The 14,641-nt window shown below is 42.5% G+C and overlaps 1 protein-coding gene across 1 annotated transcript in view; it reads right to left on the reverse strand.

Annotated features, from left to right (window-relative positions):
* Positions 1 to 367: 367 nt before the first annotated feature.
* Positions 368 to 14,641, reverse strand: part of COG3 (component of oligomeric golgi complex 3) — a 64,485-nt gene continuing 50,211 nt past the window's right edge. Inside the window, exons 18-23 of the mRNA XM_004604579.2 lie at positions 12,379 to 12,467; positions 12,130 to 12,264; positions 6,795 to 6,870; positions 5,186 to 5,313; positions 3,861 to 3,959; positions 368 to 2,239 (exon numbers count right to left, since the gene is read on the reverse strand). Of these exons, the coding sequence (XP_004604636.1) occupies positions 2,210 to 2,239; positions 3,861 to 3,959; positions 5,186 to 5,313; positions 6,795 to 6,870; positions 12,130 to 12,264; positions 12,379 to 12,467 (557 nt within the window). The 3' untranslated portion in view covers positions 368 to 2,209. The remainder of the gene's footprint in view (positions 2,240 to 3,860; positions 3,960 to 5,185; positions 5,314 to 6,794; positions 6,871 to 12,129; positions 12,265 to 12,378; positions 12,468 to 14,641) is intronic.

A 14,641-nucleotide genomic window follows, 5' to 3' on the forward strand; every position in this document is an offset into this window, starting at 1 on the left:
TGCAGAAGATTGGTGGTGTGTAACAATGTCAACTTCCTAATTATGGTACATTAGTTTTGTGATCTGTTCCAGAAAATGGGTATAAGTTGTGTCTGGAGCATTAGTACAGTGGCTAGGGTGTTTGCCTTGCATGAAGTTGACCCGGGTCCCATTTTGGCATCCCACCTGGTTCCCCAAGTACCACCAGGAATAATTCCTGAATGCAGAGCCAGAAGGAATCCCTGAGCATCACCAAAAACAAACAAACAAAAAAAAACCAAAAGTATGGGAACAAGTTAAAGGATCTCTTTTATTTCTTAGACCGACATGAATTTATGAGCTATCTCAAAAACATCAATTAAAAAAGTAAGGAAAATCAACACTGTAGTGTAGGAAGCAAAAAACTTTATTTTTTAAAAATCCACATTTATTAAAAACAACAATTTCTAGCAAATAATATAAAGCATCTTAAATTAATTATTTGAAAGTATGTACACTCTGTATAAGTAAACACTTGAACTGTACAGATTTAAACAAATACTCATTTAGCAAACAAGTTGGATCACTAGTACCTATGCAGCACTTTGTAAGATATTTCAGTGTTTCAGAAATAACATTCAAAACACAAGAATTTGACAAGAGCGCTGTCAGATATTTTTACCCTTAAGAATACACTCTGGACTGTACATCAATTAAGCCAGTCATAGTATTATACAATAATCATGCCCTCATTTCTTTGGAAAGGCTATTTTAAAAAAATCAAATGTACATATAATACACAAAACTGAGTGTTTTAGTTCATCAAACGTGTATTTAAAAGTGGAAGTAGGTACAATCTTCCTAACTCACTAATTTCGTGTCAGAGAAAGACGCTGGACCCTTTTGACCATAATACAGAGTACTAAGCTTTAAAGATCGACACCGGTCACCAGCTTTAAACGGTGATTTCAGCCCCACTGCCAGGGAACACCCTGAATTCCCAGAGAGAACACTTCCGAGCAGGGAAAATGCGTGCAGGGATGGGCAGGCTGCAGCTGAAGCACACTAAGTACCCATCCCGGGCTGCCCGTCACTGGTGTTGGGGTTTCATTCCCCAGCCGCCTCGGGCTCCATGTCTACATGTGTCTCTGAGATAACTTAAATTCCTTTGAGACCAAACAGCAAGCATCCACTCCAACATCAAAGCAAACACCATCTCATGAGGAACGAGGTACTGGCCAAGCAATGCCTGCATGTACCCCGTGATATTCCCTGCCCGCGTGGGTGGTTTAAGGGGCACGTGGTCTCCATCCTCGGGTCTCTGCTGCGGCAGGGAGAGAGCCACGAGGCTGGGACACATCACAGCCCCTTCCCAAAAGAACCTTTGAAATAAAGCCAGCGGGCAGGAGGCGGGGGCCCTGGCCTTCATGCATGAGGTCTGCTGCCCATCGGGCTGCCTCCTCTCCTTAAATCGTGTTGGCGATTTAAGACGCTTGAACTGGTCCTTCCCACTCCCAAACACTGACTGCTGTGCCTCACACATTCTCACTGGCAGTGGCTCTCATGTAGAGTGTGAAACAGCAGTCCTGGGCTTTCTGAATATTTTTGCACCTACACACTTCAAGGGGTGCAGAGTCAGGGTTCCAACACGAGGGCCTCGCGTCTGGAAACAGCCTCAGATCAGCCCCACTGCCAGGTAACACCCTGAGTTCCCAGAGAGAACACTTCCAAAGGGAGGGGAAACATCACGTTAGAGTGGGGAAATGACATTTCGGGAAGTAACAACAACAAAGATATAGCAATAGTCACTGTGGAATGCTCAGTGGTGAAAAGTGTTGCTGTGTTTCACGCTCGGAGAAACCTTAACCTTAGAAGCCTTCTAACAAACTGTGTTTCTGTAACGTTCTTCTCTGCACTAAGCACTTGGAAACTACTTTCATTGCACATCTTTTGCTAAGAACCATGTGACCGTGGGCCTACCAGGGCTACGGCGGAACGATGGGGGTCTGCGACTAACTTCAACAAGGCAGGCATCATCGCCCAGAGATGATGCATCTTTGGCATTTGGATGTTTTCTAAAGGGAAGGACCAATCTCTCAAGGTGTGGCTTCAGTTTCACTCTCTGGTCAACACTGAGCAGCACGCGAGTGTGGCTCTCGAGGACAAGCTCCCACACAAGGCCTCGGCGTCCCTCCGGCCTCCTGGCCGCCCCCACTGGACAGTCCATGGACACACCACGCCAGCGGCCTGCTTACTTAGTCGCTGACAGGAGGACGTTCACCTGCAAAGTGAAGCGAGAGGTGATTAGCTCTGCCCTGGAGCCCTGCGTTCAAGGAAGCTGTGCAGATGCTCTGAACCCCAAAGGGAGGCCCAGGCTGAGTGTGGAGAGATGAGCAGTCACAGGGCGGAGCTGTGCTGCTGGTTTTCTGAGTATGTTCTAACTGATTCACACCAAGGTGGTGCTCAGGGCTTATTCCCGCCCATGTGCTCAGGGCTGACTCCAGGCGGGGCTTGGGGGAATCATTATGTGGTGCTGGGGATAGAAACGGGCCTGGTTGAGTGTAAGGCCAACATCTTCATCCCTGCACCATCTCCCTGGCTCTCTGACCTGCCTTCTGAAGGAGTCACAGGCAGCCTGCGAGGAGCAGTCCCCCAGTCTCACGGCGAGTCTAGTGAGGATGGGGAGGACTGACAGAGACAGCCTGCCACGGGCCAGACAGCGCCGACTCCTCAAGGCCACCCTTCCAAGGCCTCGGGTTCTGAGGAGAGCTGTGTGCAAGCTGGTTCCCAGACACACTGAACAGCACAAGTGGCTTTCAGCTCACCCACTAATCAGGGCCCAGCATGGTAGACTCAGTTAAGAGGAGTGCGAGTGACACGCAGCCCATCCCCAGGAGACACAGGCCTGGGACCCTGGTGACAGGCGGAGCGGCTGCCGGTACACCTGTGGTCTGTGCACAGGCCCCAAAGAAACCTGCGGAGAATGAACCTGCCAGTGAACTCTCCCACACAGTAAAAGCCATTTTATGAAATAAAATAATCATCCCCTAAACTCCAGGGCAAGCTTGTGCTTCCAGGGAGACACAAAGAACCCATTTCCCTTCCAAAGACACAAACCCTGGATCGAATCAGGAAGAAGCGGGTATCATCGCTGGGGAGATGGCTCAAAGGGCAGGATTCGTTTTAGGACATATGAATTACATCTTAAAAAAAGGAAAGTTCCCCTGTCCCCTTTAGCTCCCACCCCATCTTTTTCTCTTCACATTGTAAACTCCTCCCAAGACTGAGAGCTGGGCACAAGGGTCTCCTGTTCCTACGCACACATCCCAGCCACCCTGGTCAGGCCACCTCCCCAATGCTTAGTCCTTACTGTGCTTTAAACAGCGAAACTCCATTAAACCTGAGGCCAGGAATAAAATACCATTCCCCACCCCCATCCCACAACCTCTACATGAAAACTGGCTAAGTCAATTTAAAAGAATAACAGAAACACACAGTTCTATGTTTAGCTTTTTTTTTTTTTAATTTATGAAGAAAGCAAGCACTTCTAACATCTATTCAAATCCCTAAAATAACTTACTTTTTCTCATTTGAAATGCGGATCTCTCATGCATATTTCAAACAAAATTATTCAGCAACCTAACAAATACTGCCTGAATCTTTCACAAACAGTTCGTTTATCTTAAACACACAACTTTCAATAGCAGAAAGCAGCAGCAATTCGAATTTCTAAAGCAATCACCAAAAGTATGAGACCAATTTGCAGTTTAAAATTTTGCTCATGGAACCAAAACATGAACAATTTTTTAAAATTAAAAACATGGCTGCTCAAAGATATCATATCTACTCAAGTACAATGGTAAGAAGGAATAAGATAAATAGTGTTTTTAGATTATCTTTACCTGTTCCATAGAGGGACAAGCAATGAGGTGGACATCCTCAGGGCTAAATTCTTCCTTTAACAAAACGTGAATCTTTTGGAATACTTGCTGAATATTATTCTGAGAATGAAGAGATCATATTAAATGAGCTACTGAAAAGATAAGCCATCATCTTAAACATGAAGCACTAAGATTGTTAAATTTTAATAATATTTGCAAAAACAAAGAGAAAATACATATTTGAAGGGAATGCCAAAAATGTCTACTCTGCACTTAATATTTCACACTCTATCACAAGACAAGATTTACCATACATTATTTCCTGGGAAAAACTGAACCCTGGTAACCTTGTCGTCACCCACCCCCCCCACCAACCCCCACCCCCGTGCCAGCCGGCCCTCCCCGCCCCCAGAATACTATGAATCTGCAGCAACAATTTGTTACATAAAAGATTCTCAGGCATATAATATACCAGTTCCCAGCCATATAATATATATTTTAATACATACTTTTAAAGTTCCCAGACACATAATTTATACTTTCAAAAAATGTCCAACAGGGCCTTGGGGAAAGATGCAGGCTCAACCCAGAGATGCAAGTCATAAGTCCTAAATTTGCTCCATACTCAATCCCTTGGTCATTTACAACCACTACTCACTAGTAAAATGGGACAGAATTCCTGAAGTGACGCTCAGGAGTCAGACACTATCCTACATGAGCATCTGATTTGTTGGTAATTTATTTAATTCTCCTTTATGATAGAAATTAACTTACAGCCAAAGGCAACCAAGAACATAAAATGAGAACTGGGAGAGCTGGAGGGTCAGAGGCATGTTTTATAAGTTCTAATAATCACAGTGATTAATAATTAATCAACTTCACCAAAGTAGTACACTGAGATTTTTAAATGTCTAAAGGGAGAGGAAAATGGCAGTAAGGCAAGAACACGTCAAAGAGAGGAGCGAACAGCAGATCAGTGATCGAATACAGAGCACTGCTGCTCCACGGATGGCTGGACAGCGTCGTGCTGAGTGGGTCAGAGGAGAGGGGCAGAGGGAGTGACCTCTCACAAGCGGCATATAATGAAACAGGAGGAGAATGACAAACGCCCAAGGGCAACAGGAACCAAGAACCTCCTTCCCTTCTGTAGCTGCTTACCACAGAAGAGGGCGGGAAGGTGGAAGGACAGCAGGAGACAACAGGGATATGGCGGAGGCAGGTGGACACTCTTAAAAAAAGGGGCTGTGCGATGCTAGATTCTGTCATGAGCGAAACCCACCTCTCAGCATTGTGAACCGTGGGGTAAAAAACAATTTTTTATTTTAAATGATGTATACTATACTCACCCTAACGGGTTTAAACAAGATGAACTCAGTGTCTTTATTGGACAGGTACAAGGACATGCTTCTCAGTGTCAGAGGGAGCTTTGCTTTTATTACCTTGTATGCATTTGTCACAAGTTCACTGATCTTGGCTGAAAAGAAATTAACTTTATTAGTGTCACAAAGGAAAAGAGAAAACACATTTCCATTTTAATTCAGGGGGGAATAAAGGAAGAGAAAAACAGCAAAAGGCAAGAGTCTATTTTACCCCCAAGATTTTTTTTCGATTTTCTTATTTATCAGGTTTAACCACAAATCTCACTCTTTAAAGTCCTACCACATACAAGATTCTAATCCCGAGGAATAAGGCACCCCAACATGCTTCAGGCCATTCACAGGGGGTAGAATACCATGCCTGTGGAATACGAATGGAAAAGTAAAAGTGGTGGGAGATCATTTGCAGAGAAAACTAAGTCGCAGTAAGAGGAAGACTCCTGAGAGGACATGCCAAAAGCACAAACAGAAAACCCACACACATATTTGTGGAAACTAAAATCCATTTTTATGTCTCACAGTACTATCAGAAAGGGAATAGAATCCCAGAAAATTGTTAACTAAAACAATTATGTATCTTATGTGCTATCTCTGAAGGAGATACATGGTACAGTAGAAATCTGTATAAAATATTTAAGAGGTAATTATCTAAGAAGTTGTAAAGGAAAAGACTAATAACTCCAAAGACATACACTCACTTAAATATTTAACAATGCATACCAAAAACACTTGATTTGCCTTCAGATACACAAAATTGCCAAGACTGTGAAAATCACCAGTTGGCAAACAGACATCCACTGCCGATGGGAATGGTTCAACTTCCCCAGTGATTAGTTTATGTATCCCTGGTTTTGCTTTACTGTTAATACTTCAATTAAAAACACATTTGGATTTGCACATTATACATTAGATAAATGACAAATATACAAGGCATATAAAAATATAAAATACCCCAAAGCTACACAACCAAACCAACAGCCCCATCATAAATAAATAAATAAATGGGGAGGGGCGTTAAAGAGACAGTACAACAGGTAAGGAGTTTGCCTTGCATACAGCCAACCTAAGTTTGATGCCCAGCACAGCATATGGTCCCCCAAGCACTGTCAGGAATGATCCCCAAGCACAGAGCCAGGCGAAAGCCCTGAACATGTCCAGTTGTGGCCTAATCACCCATCCAACATAAAAGGAGCCAGGGAGATGATGAGGTTGGAGAAAACTAGAAGGGTCTTAACTAAAGCCTTGTATATGACTGACCTGGGTTCAATCCCAGGCACCCGGAGTCCCCCCAAAAATCACTGGGTACAATTCTGAAGGCCCCTCCCAGCACTGCCAGGGTAGCCCATGTGATTCCTAGATCACTGTTTGTTTTTTCAATGGGGATATATATAATACATAAAGGTTCCTTCCTTGGCATGCTTGCTGAAATCCAAGGAGTGTCGGCCAGTCAAGCCCTAAAGTACCTCTTGCAGTCACCAAAGACAACAGAAGGAATTGACCCTGAGTTATCCGAGCAAGGATTAACACCGATTAGTCAGCATCCAATGCAAGGGAACCCCAAACAGTAAAGCATAAATACCTGGTTGTGCCCAAGGCTGCTGGGAGAGAGTATACTTGGGGCCTCCCTGACTGGCCATGGTTTTTAACGCTGAAACCTTGAAGACAAAAGGAAAGAAGTTTCATGGGATCACCACAAATTAAGCCAGTCCTTTTCCTAAAAGACACTCAGCATGACCAAAACTTAACAATAATCAAATGCACACCTAAAAAACAAAAGCCAAAGAGCACTATCAGTCCTTTAAATAATAATAATATTCTGCAGCAAAATTTCTTTTATAATTTCAAAGTATGCAGGGTATTAACACAAACACACACACACACACACACACACACACACACACACACACACGAGAGGCATCATCTGCCTGAATCATTTCAAGGTAAGACGAGAGAGAACCTGCAAAAATATCAATACATCAGGTCCTTTCTATGTTAATATTAAATTTTAACTTATGCTTTTAGAAAAAAATGTATTCCAGCAGGCTGAAATCTCCTTTACATACATAAAGGGTCCCTTTCTTTATGACACTGTAGGCAGAATGCTGTGAAAATTTTGTGAAAACAAAGGTTTTCAAGGCACATAAAGCTGACTTGAGACTCATAAATGAATCTCAGAAGAGAGCTGCTCGCCACAGAGATGTCTCCGGACACAGTGCCATGCTGATTTCACTGGGGTACAACAGATGGAGCAAATGTTCTCTTCCGCCTACTCCAGATGAACCCCCTGCAGTCACAAACTTCCAGAAGAAAAACCCAGGTATGCAAGACCAGTGACTGAAAACTCCAGGCTACATGGAGGCGGGTATGGGCCATCTCTCCCCACCTACCCGCCCATCAGGTGTTCTGGCAGTCATGCCCAAAAATTGCCTCCGGTCACCATTTAAGCACATTAATGGCCATGATCCAGAGACTCACAAATGAATCTCAGAATTGCAGTCTGACAGCAGCTCACCACGGAGATTTATTTAAAGTTTATTTAAAGTTTTAGATATCCAGGAGCACGTAGCTGTGAATACTATTCATAACAAGCAGTACAAAATAAATTATTTAGCATCTGCCTGTGAGGCAGGCTTTAGTGGTGATAGGAAAATTCAAAAAATGGTGGCAGGAAGGCGTACTGGTGGTGGGAATGGTGTTGAAATATTGAGTGTAGTTCATTACTGTGAACAACTTTACGATAATAAAATCGAAAACTTAAAGAAAAAAAAAAGGGAGATTTGAGGGTTCACGCTAGAGTCAGACTGGGATGTTCCCCTCTAGTCATGCTTCCACAGTTCAAGACCCGCAGGGAGATCCAAACTCAAAAACAAAAACCGCACATTTGGCTGCTTGGATAAGAATGTTCTTAAGACAGCAAATTATGGCGGAGAGTAAGGTGTTGCTTGGGGGGAAAGGATAGAAACAATAAATTCTTTTTTTTTTATGGTTACGGAGTATTCAATACGCCATAAACAGTAACAAGTCTCACAGTGGAGACATTACTGATGCTCGCTGGAGCAAATCGATGAGCAACGGGATGACAGTGCTACAGTGCTATGGTTATGTGTCCAAAGTCCAAGCCAAGACCCTGGGCTACTACACAGTCTCATTAAAAGAAAAAAATGTTTGAGGGCCAGGGAGATGGCGCAAAGGGCTGAGTTCTGCAATGTGGGAAGATGGGATTCTATTCCCTGTATTTCACAGTCACCAGGCGCTGCCCTGAGAGCTATTGGGAGTGGGCCCCAAGTCCCCCCCAAAAAAATTAATCAGCACCAACTCCTGGTGCTTCTCTAGCAGCCACACAAATATAAAAGCTGATGGTGGGACAGACAGGATATATTAACTCAGATCTCTCCACCCTCAATCCATTTCTTCCAACCTAGTACCCCAGACCATTCTTGTCCTTTGCCTCTGCTATCCATGTACATAAAACCATCAGTTTCTACTTTGACTCAAGTACTTTCTGCATCATAAATTTTCATGTGACCGTTTTAAAGTGAAACATATGAATGATTATAGACGCATTAGACAATAATAAAGAAAAACAAGTTCACATTTAGAATATATATGTATATCCCAACCATTTCCTGGTGTAAATAAACATACTAATGTGTCCATATTTGCAAAAAGAAGAACAGAATGTCCTGAATACTTTTCTCCCCCCCATTAAATCTCAGTTCTGAACACTGTTCTGTGTCCAGAACATTTGGAGAGTGATGGTTACCTATTATTCCACCAACTGTTCCAAAATTTAACCAACTGGGACTAAAAGATACGACAGCAGGTAGGGCACTTACTGCCTTATACACAGCTGACCCAAGGTAGGTCCCAGGCACCCAATATGGTTCCCAAAAGCCCCACCAAGAGTGATCCTTGAGTGGATCAGGTCAGGACACCCCCAGCCCTCACTACCAAAGGAAAACAAAGTGGAATTTAACCAACTTCATAACGGCATCTACTTCATGTTTACAATTACTTATGTATTCATCTCGGTATACCACCTAGATACTAAGCTTATCTTTCAATCAAACCTCAAGCCTCGTTTTCTTCAAAAGTGTTCCCCAATTAGTACTGTCTTTTTTGAAAACACTAGAGGATGAACCCATGCCCACTGCTATATACATGTTAACATACTTTCCAACCTTGATTTCCCAGTAGGTTCCAACTCCTTGAGAACAGAATTAGATTTAAGTCAAATTCTATTACACTCAACATAGCAAGGGAAAAAAAAAAAAAAAAAACAAAACTGAGTTTATGGAATTGCTGAGGAAATTAAAAATATTAAGAATAAACTTGCAATTATATGGCAAAGCACTGCCTGAAAGAAAATGCTTATTCCCAGGGCCAGGGAGATGGTCCAAAAGGCTGGAAGGCAGACTTTGCATGTGGGAGCACTGGGCTCAGTTCCCAGCACTGCATGGCTCTCTGAGCACTGTGCCAAAAGTAACCCTAGAGCACTGATGGATATGGCCAGAAAAAAAAACAAAAAAGGAAAATAATAAAATGAGTATTAGTACAATAAAGTCTGGGGTTTTATCTGTTTAGCCTAAATAGATCCCACTGGTGAGGGCCCCAGGGCAATGCCCAGAAATACTCATAATTTGGGCCCTACAGTGCAGTACTCAGGCAACCCAGAGCTCAGGAGACCACCCTTGGGGAACCCAGGCCGTGTCCAGGTTGGGCTTATGCTCTACCGCTGGCACTCTCACCACAACCCACCTGGTACTGTTTCTTAGAAAGCAAAGCCTGGTAAGAGACATTATCACTACCCTTCTTTTAAATGCATGTGGTAGGAGAAAACCACAAATACACACTCCCAATGCCTGATGAGAAGCAGACTTAAAAGCTACTGAATTGTATTCACCAATAGTAAATGAAAAGAGAGATATGTGAGTGTTATTTTATTCCAACACTTGCCGTTTCTGGTTTTGGGGCCAACAGTAATCAGGGCTTCCTCCTGGCTAAGCACTCAGGGACTGCTCCTGGCATGCACCGAGGGTACCATATGGGGAGCCGGGAATCAAACCCAGGTCGGCCTCATGCAAGGCAAACATTCTACCCATTGTACTATTGCTCCGGCCCCTGGTTTTTGTTATTTCAAAAGAGAGCATCAGTCTTTATTACAAACCTTATTAGTTTTGATGGAATCAGCAACAAATCTTAACATAATTTGCCTACCTGTCTCTCCTGATCATTTAAGACTGAAATAAATTTGTGAACTGTGTCATTCATATTATTAATTTTTCAAAGGTGTTCCCTAATGTAATTCTTAACACACTAGAGATTCAAAGACTTTAAAAACACTTTTATGATGTAAGTCCTTAGTGAAAAAAATTTTTAAAAGACTGGTGGGGATGCTATACAGGGCTTTTGTGCTCCTGCCCTTTGAACTACAAGCTACCTCCCTGGTCCTTAAAAAAAAAATTTTTTTTGGACCTGAAGAGGAAGCTGCACAGAAGAAACTGAAGAAGCAAAACGTATGGCTTGGGAATAAAGGAAGTATAAAATAAATAGAAATCTATAGCACTGTAGCACTGTCATAGCACTGTCCTCCTGTTGCCCATTGATTTGCTTGAGTGAGCATCAGTTACTGTTGTAACATTGTTACAGATGTTACTGTTGTAACAGTGACATCGTTACTGTTTCTGGCATATCAAATACTCCATGAGTAGCTTGCCAGGCTCTGTCCTGCAGTACAGGCAGGATACTCTCCGTAGCTTGCCAGGCTCTCTGAGAGGAACAGAGGAATCGAACCCAGGTCGGCCGCATGTAAGGCAAAAACCTACCCGCTGTGCTATCGCTCCAGTCTAAGTTTAAAAGAATTTTTTTAAATGATTCAGTTGAAATAAAAAAGACATCCGGGGCAAGAGTGATAGTACATCAGGGAGGGTATTTGCCTTGCACACTCCCGACCCAGGTTCAATTCCTGGTATCCCATATGGTCTCCCAAGCACCACCAGAAGTAATTCCTGAGGGCAGAACCATGAGTAACCCCTGAGCATTGCTGGGTGTGGCCCAAAAAGCAAAGCAAAAGAAAAAAAAAAGACACTGGGGCCAGAGTGACAGTACAGTGGATTAGCTGTTTGCCTTACACACAGCTGACCTGAGTTTGCTCCCTGGCACCCCATATGGTCCTCTTAGACCTACCAGGAGTTAGCCCTAAGCGCAGAGCCAGGAATAAGCCCTGAGCACCGCTAGGTACAGGCCCTTCCCTGTCGCCCCAGCCCCCAAGGCAATGATAATTCAGTTTTTCTCATGCTGGCAATAGCCAAATAACAGACTATAATAAAATCTCTGTATTTGTGAACAATGCGGTGATATAAATTATCAACTGTCCACACAAAATGGAAAGGAGAAAAAGCATGTGAAGCATGGTCGGTAGGACCGTGATCACAGCCATGCAGGTCTAACCCAGAAGGAAATGACAGTCCCAGAACACAGGCGCATCAGCACGAGAACATCACAAACCAAGGGACCACTATCGTTAGCCTTATCATACATTCTTCTTCTTAGTGACACAAGATTGTCTTGCCAAAGGGTTTGGGTACCAGGAGCACAAAGGGTGGAGTGGGTCCAGCAGTTGGTGGCAGGGGGCTTTGGGCATTCTGGCTCAGGGCTGACAACATACTTTTGAAGAAGTACGAAAAGCACATGTGAAACCCATGATGATATAAACCAATGCAACCCCGATCAATCAAATCATCTACAAAAGTCCAAACCAAAAAGTTCCATGGCAGGAAACAGTGTTGTCCCAGACTGGACTATGAAGACGGAGTTTACTGCCTCCTTCTGCGAAGTCCTTTCACAAAAGGGTAGTTCAAAATGAAATCCAGCGAAGAATTCAAAATCATGTGAGCAAATGCGCGCTACGGTACCTTTGTCAGGAACTCCTCCAGCTGCTCCACGAACAGCCTGGTCTGCTGCTGGATGAACTGCTCGCAGGCGGACTTCAGGTGGCGGTCGACGTCTTTCTTAGAGTCGAGGTAATGTTCTCTTATTTCAGGAGTACCCTTAAAAAGAAGATGAGTGTTTCCTCCTATTTAATCTGCCTAGAAATTACCAGAAGCATAAAGAATGTCACTGATCTCACCCCCCACCCCCAAACAATGAGTCCATTTCCTCACCTCCAACAAGAATTCTATCAAGGCATTGTTGCTATTCAGTCTAAAAAACCTTGGAACAGTCATAGGGTTCAGGATTTTAAATGCTGCATCTGTAAAACAAAATTACTCATCCGGTGAACAGTTACAAGAGAAAGAGTGAGTGACTGTTTCAGTTAGTGAGCAAATATACCTCAGCTCTTCATCACCACAAAGCAAAAGTGGTTTCATTTTCATCAAATAGCCGCCATGAATGAAAAAGGGTGAGACAAGCGCCAATGGTGGGACAGTACCCACAAGTTCTTATCTAGAAGTCACAACTGTGACATGACTATTCATCTTAATTATTCACTTGTAGGAAAAAAAAGAAAATGATAAGCAATACCTTAAAATTTCACTGCTTTGTTTTTACAATGCAAAATAATAATAAAATAATAATAATAATGTACTTACCCAGCTTCTGTTATGAAGTTTCTGGCTGGCACAAAAATTTATTCATTTGAAGCAGAGTGAATAAACTAATGTGTCAGCCAGAAAGAAAACACCAAAAGGACATATTTACCCCTCAACCTCCATACTAACTAGAATCTGCCAAGTACTAAAGTCAGGTCTCATTAATGTTCAAATGCAATAAGATACGTTAGTTGTAAGAGGTTAGAGGTTTAAAAGTAAAGCTGGAGAGTATCATCAGGGAGTATCATCAGGGAGTATCATCAGCAAGTATCATCAGCAAGTATCATCAGCAAGTATCATCAGCGAGTATCATCATCGAGTATCATCGAGTGCAAGCAGAAAAGACCCTTTCTCCCCTTTACTTTGCCAAGTGGAGAAAGCAAAGTAGAAAGCTTCGATACTGCTTTTGCAAGTGCGCTCCATAGCAGTAATGATCGCCTGACTCTAGCCTTAGTGAAGAACCTGCCCTCAAATCAGTACTCAGAGGAGAATGTAAATAAATGGCTCTGCCTTTTCTACAAAGGGAGCTGAAAGACTGATATCACTAGAATCAAATCAGTATATGTACTCTCCATGACGTTTAAGTGAAATACCTCCTATTTTTTTTTTTCTGGCAGTGCTAGGGATCAAACCCAGAGCCTCATCCATGCAAAGGATGTGCTCTACCATCAAGATACTCGGTCCTTAGTGAAAACAAATTTTGTCGATGTTTTAGGGTATCTTATTTTCTCACACCTCAATGAAACTAAACTAGAACTAGAAGCAGCAATAAATTATAATTCTATTTCAAATTTTTTTTAAATGCAATCAACTCTGCTTTAGTTCATCACTTAAAAGATTATCAGCACCTGGTGTTCTTTAAGGCTAAGAGCACCATTCTAACACCTCACAGTGAAAGGAAAGAAAGAAATCAATCTCTTAGTGACTGGGATCTGGAAGCCTTTGATGAGAATAAGGTCTAAAAAAATGATGCATTTTGTGAAAGGCAAAGACCAGGAAATTTGACTGCTGACTTTTTTTAAAATTTCTTCTCCTTTTTTTTTTTTTAAATACAATCACCGAGCATATAAATAACACACAGGCTTACTAATCAAACCCCGTCAAGCCCAAAAGGCATTCTCTGTGGTGGAAAGAAGAAAGCATTAGGAAAAGATAAAGAGTAAATTATTTTATTATGATGTGATGAAACCACTTTGCTTTTCAGGTGCATTATGAGCATAGAATCATAAGCACAGTCCTTCGGCAATGAACAATCTGCTACCTCTAGAAATCCTATATTTAGAGTTCTTCTAAACCATAATTTAAGTGATTATTTTCTCAGTTCTCCTACATTGGAGAACAGTTCATTTAATTCTACAACCAATAGCTTATGTATCTGAGCTTAATTCTCTTGGAAATGGCTGAGAAAAGATAGTTTACTAATCTTATAAATAATTAGGAAAACAAAGGTTATTTATGGTATATCTTAACAGTCTTAAGTTATCTGAGAAAAAATTACTTTGAGCTGGAGAGGACGCTCCAGTAGGTGTGGTGATTGCTTTGTACAGGTACGACTTGGACTTAATCCCTGGCACCTTATATGGTCCCCTATGTCCCAACAGGAATGATCCCTATGCACAGAGCCAGATCCAGGAAGTAAGTCCTGGCCACAGCTGAAGAGAACAGAACAGAACAACTTTGGTCTCTTGTTCAATCAGTCAGACAAATCAATAAGATGAATGACATCCTGGGAAAGATGATTCAATGGGTATTACCAACTCAACGATCCAATTACACAAGAGCAGAATAGTGCCACTCAGTTTAGTTGTGCACCTTGAGCTTATAACGCACTTCA

The sequence above is a fragment of the Sorex araneus genome, chromosome 1, assembly GCF_027595985.1.
Source record: "Sorex araneus isolate mSorAra2 chromosome 1, mSorAra2.pri, whole genome shotgun sequence".
Lineage (NCBI taxonomy): Eukaryota > Metazoa > Chordata > Mammalia > Eulipotyphla > Soricidae > Sorex > Sorex araneus.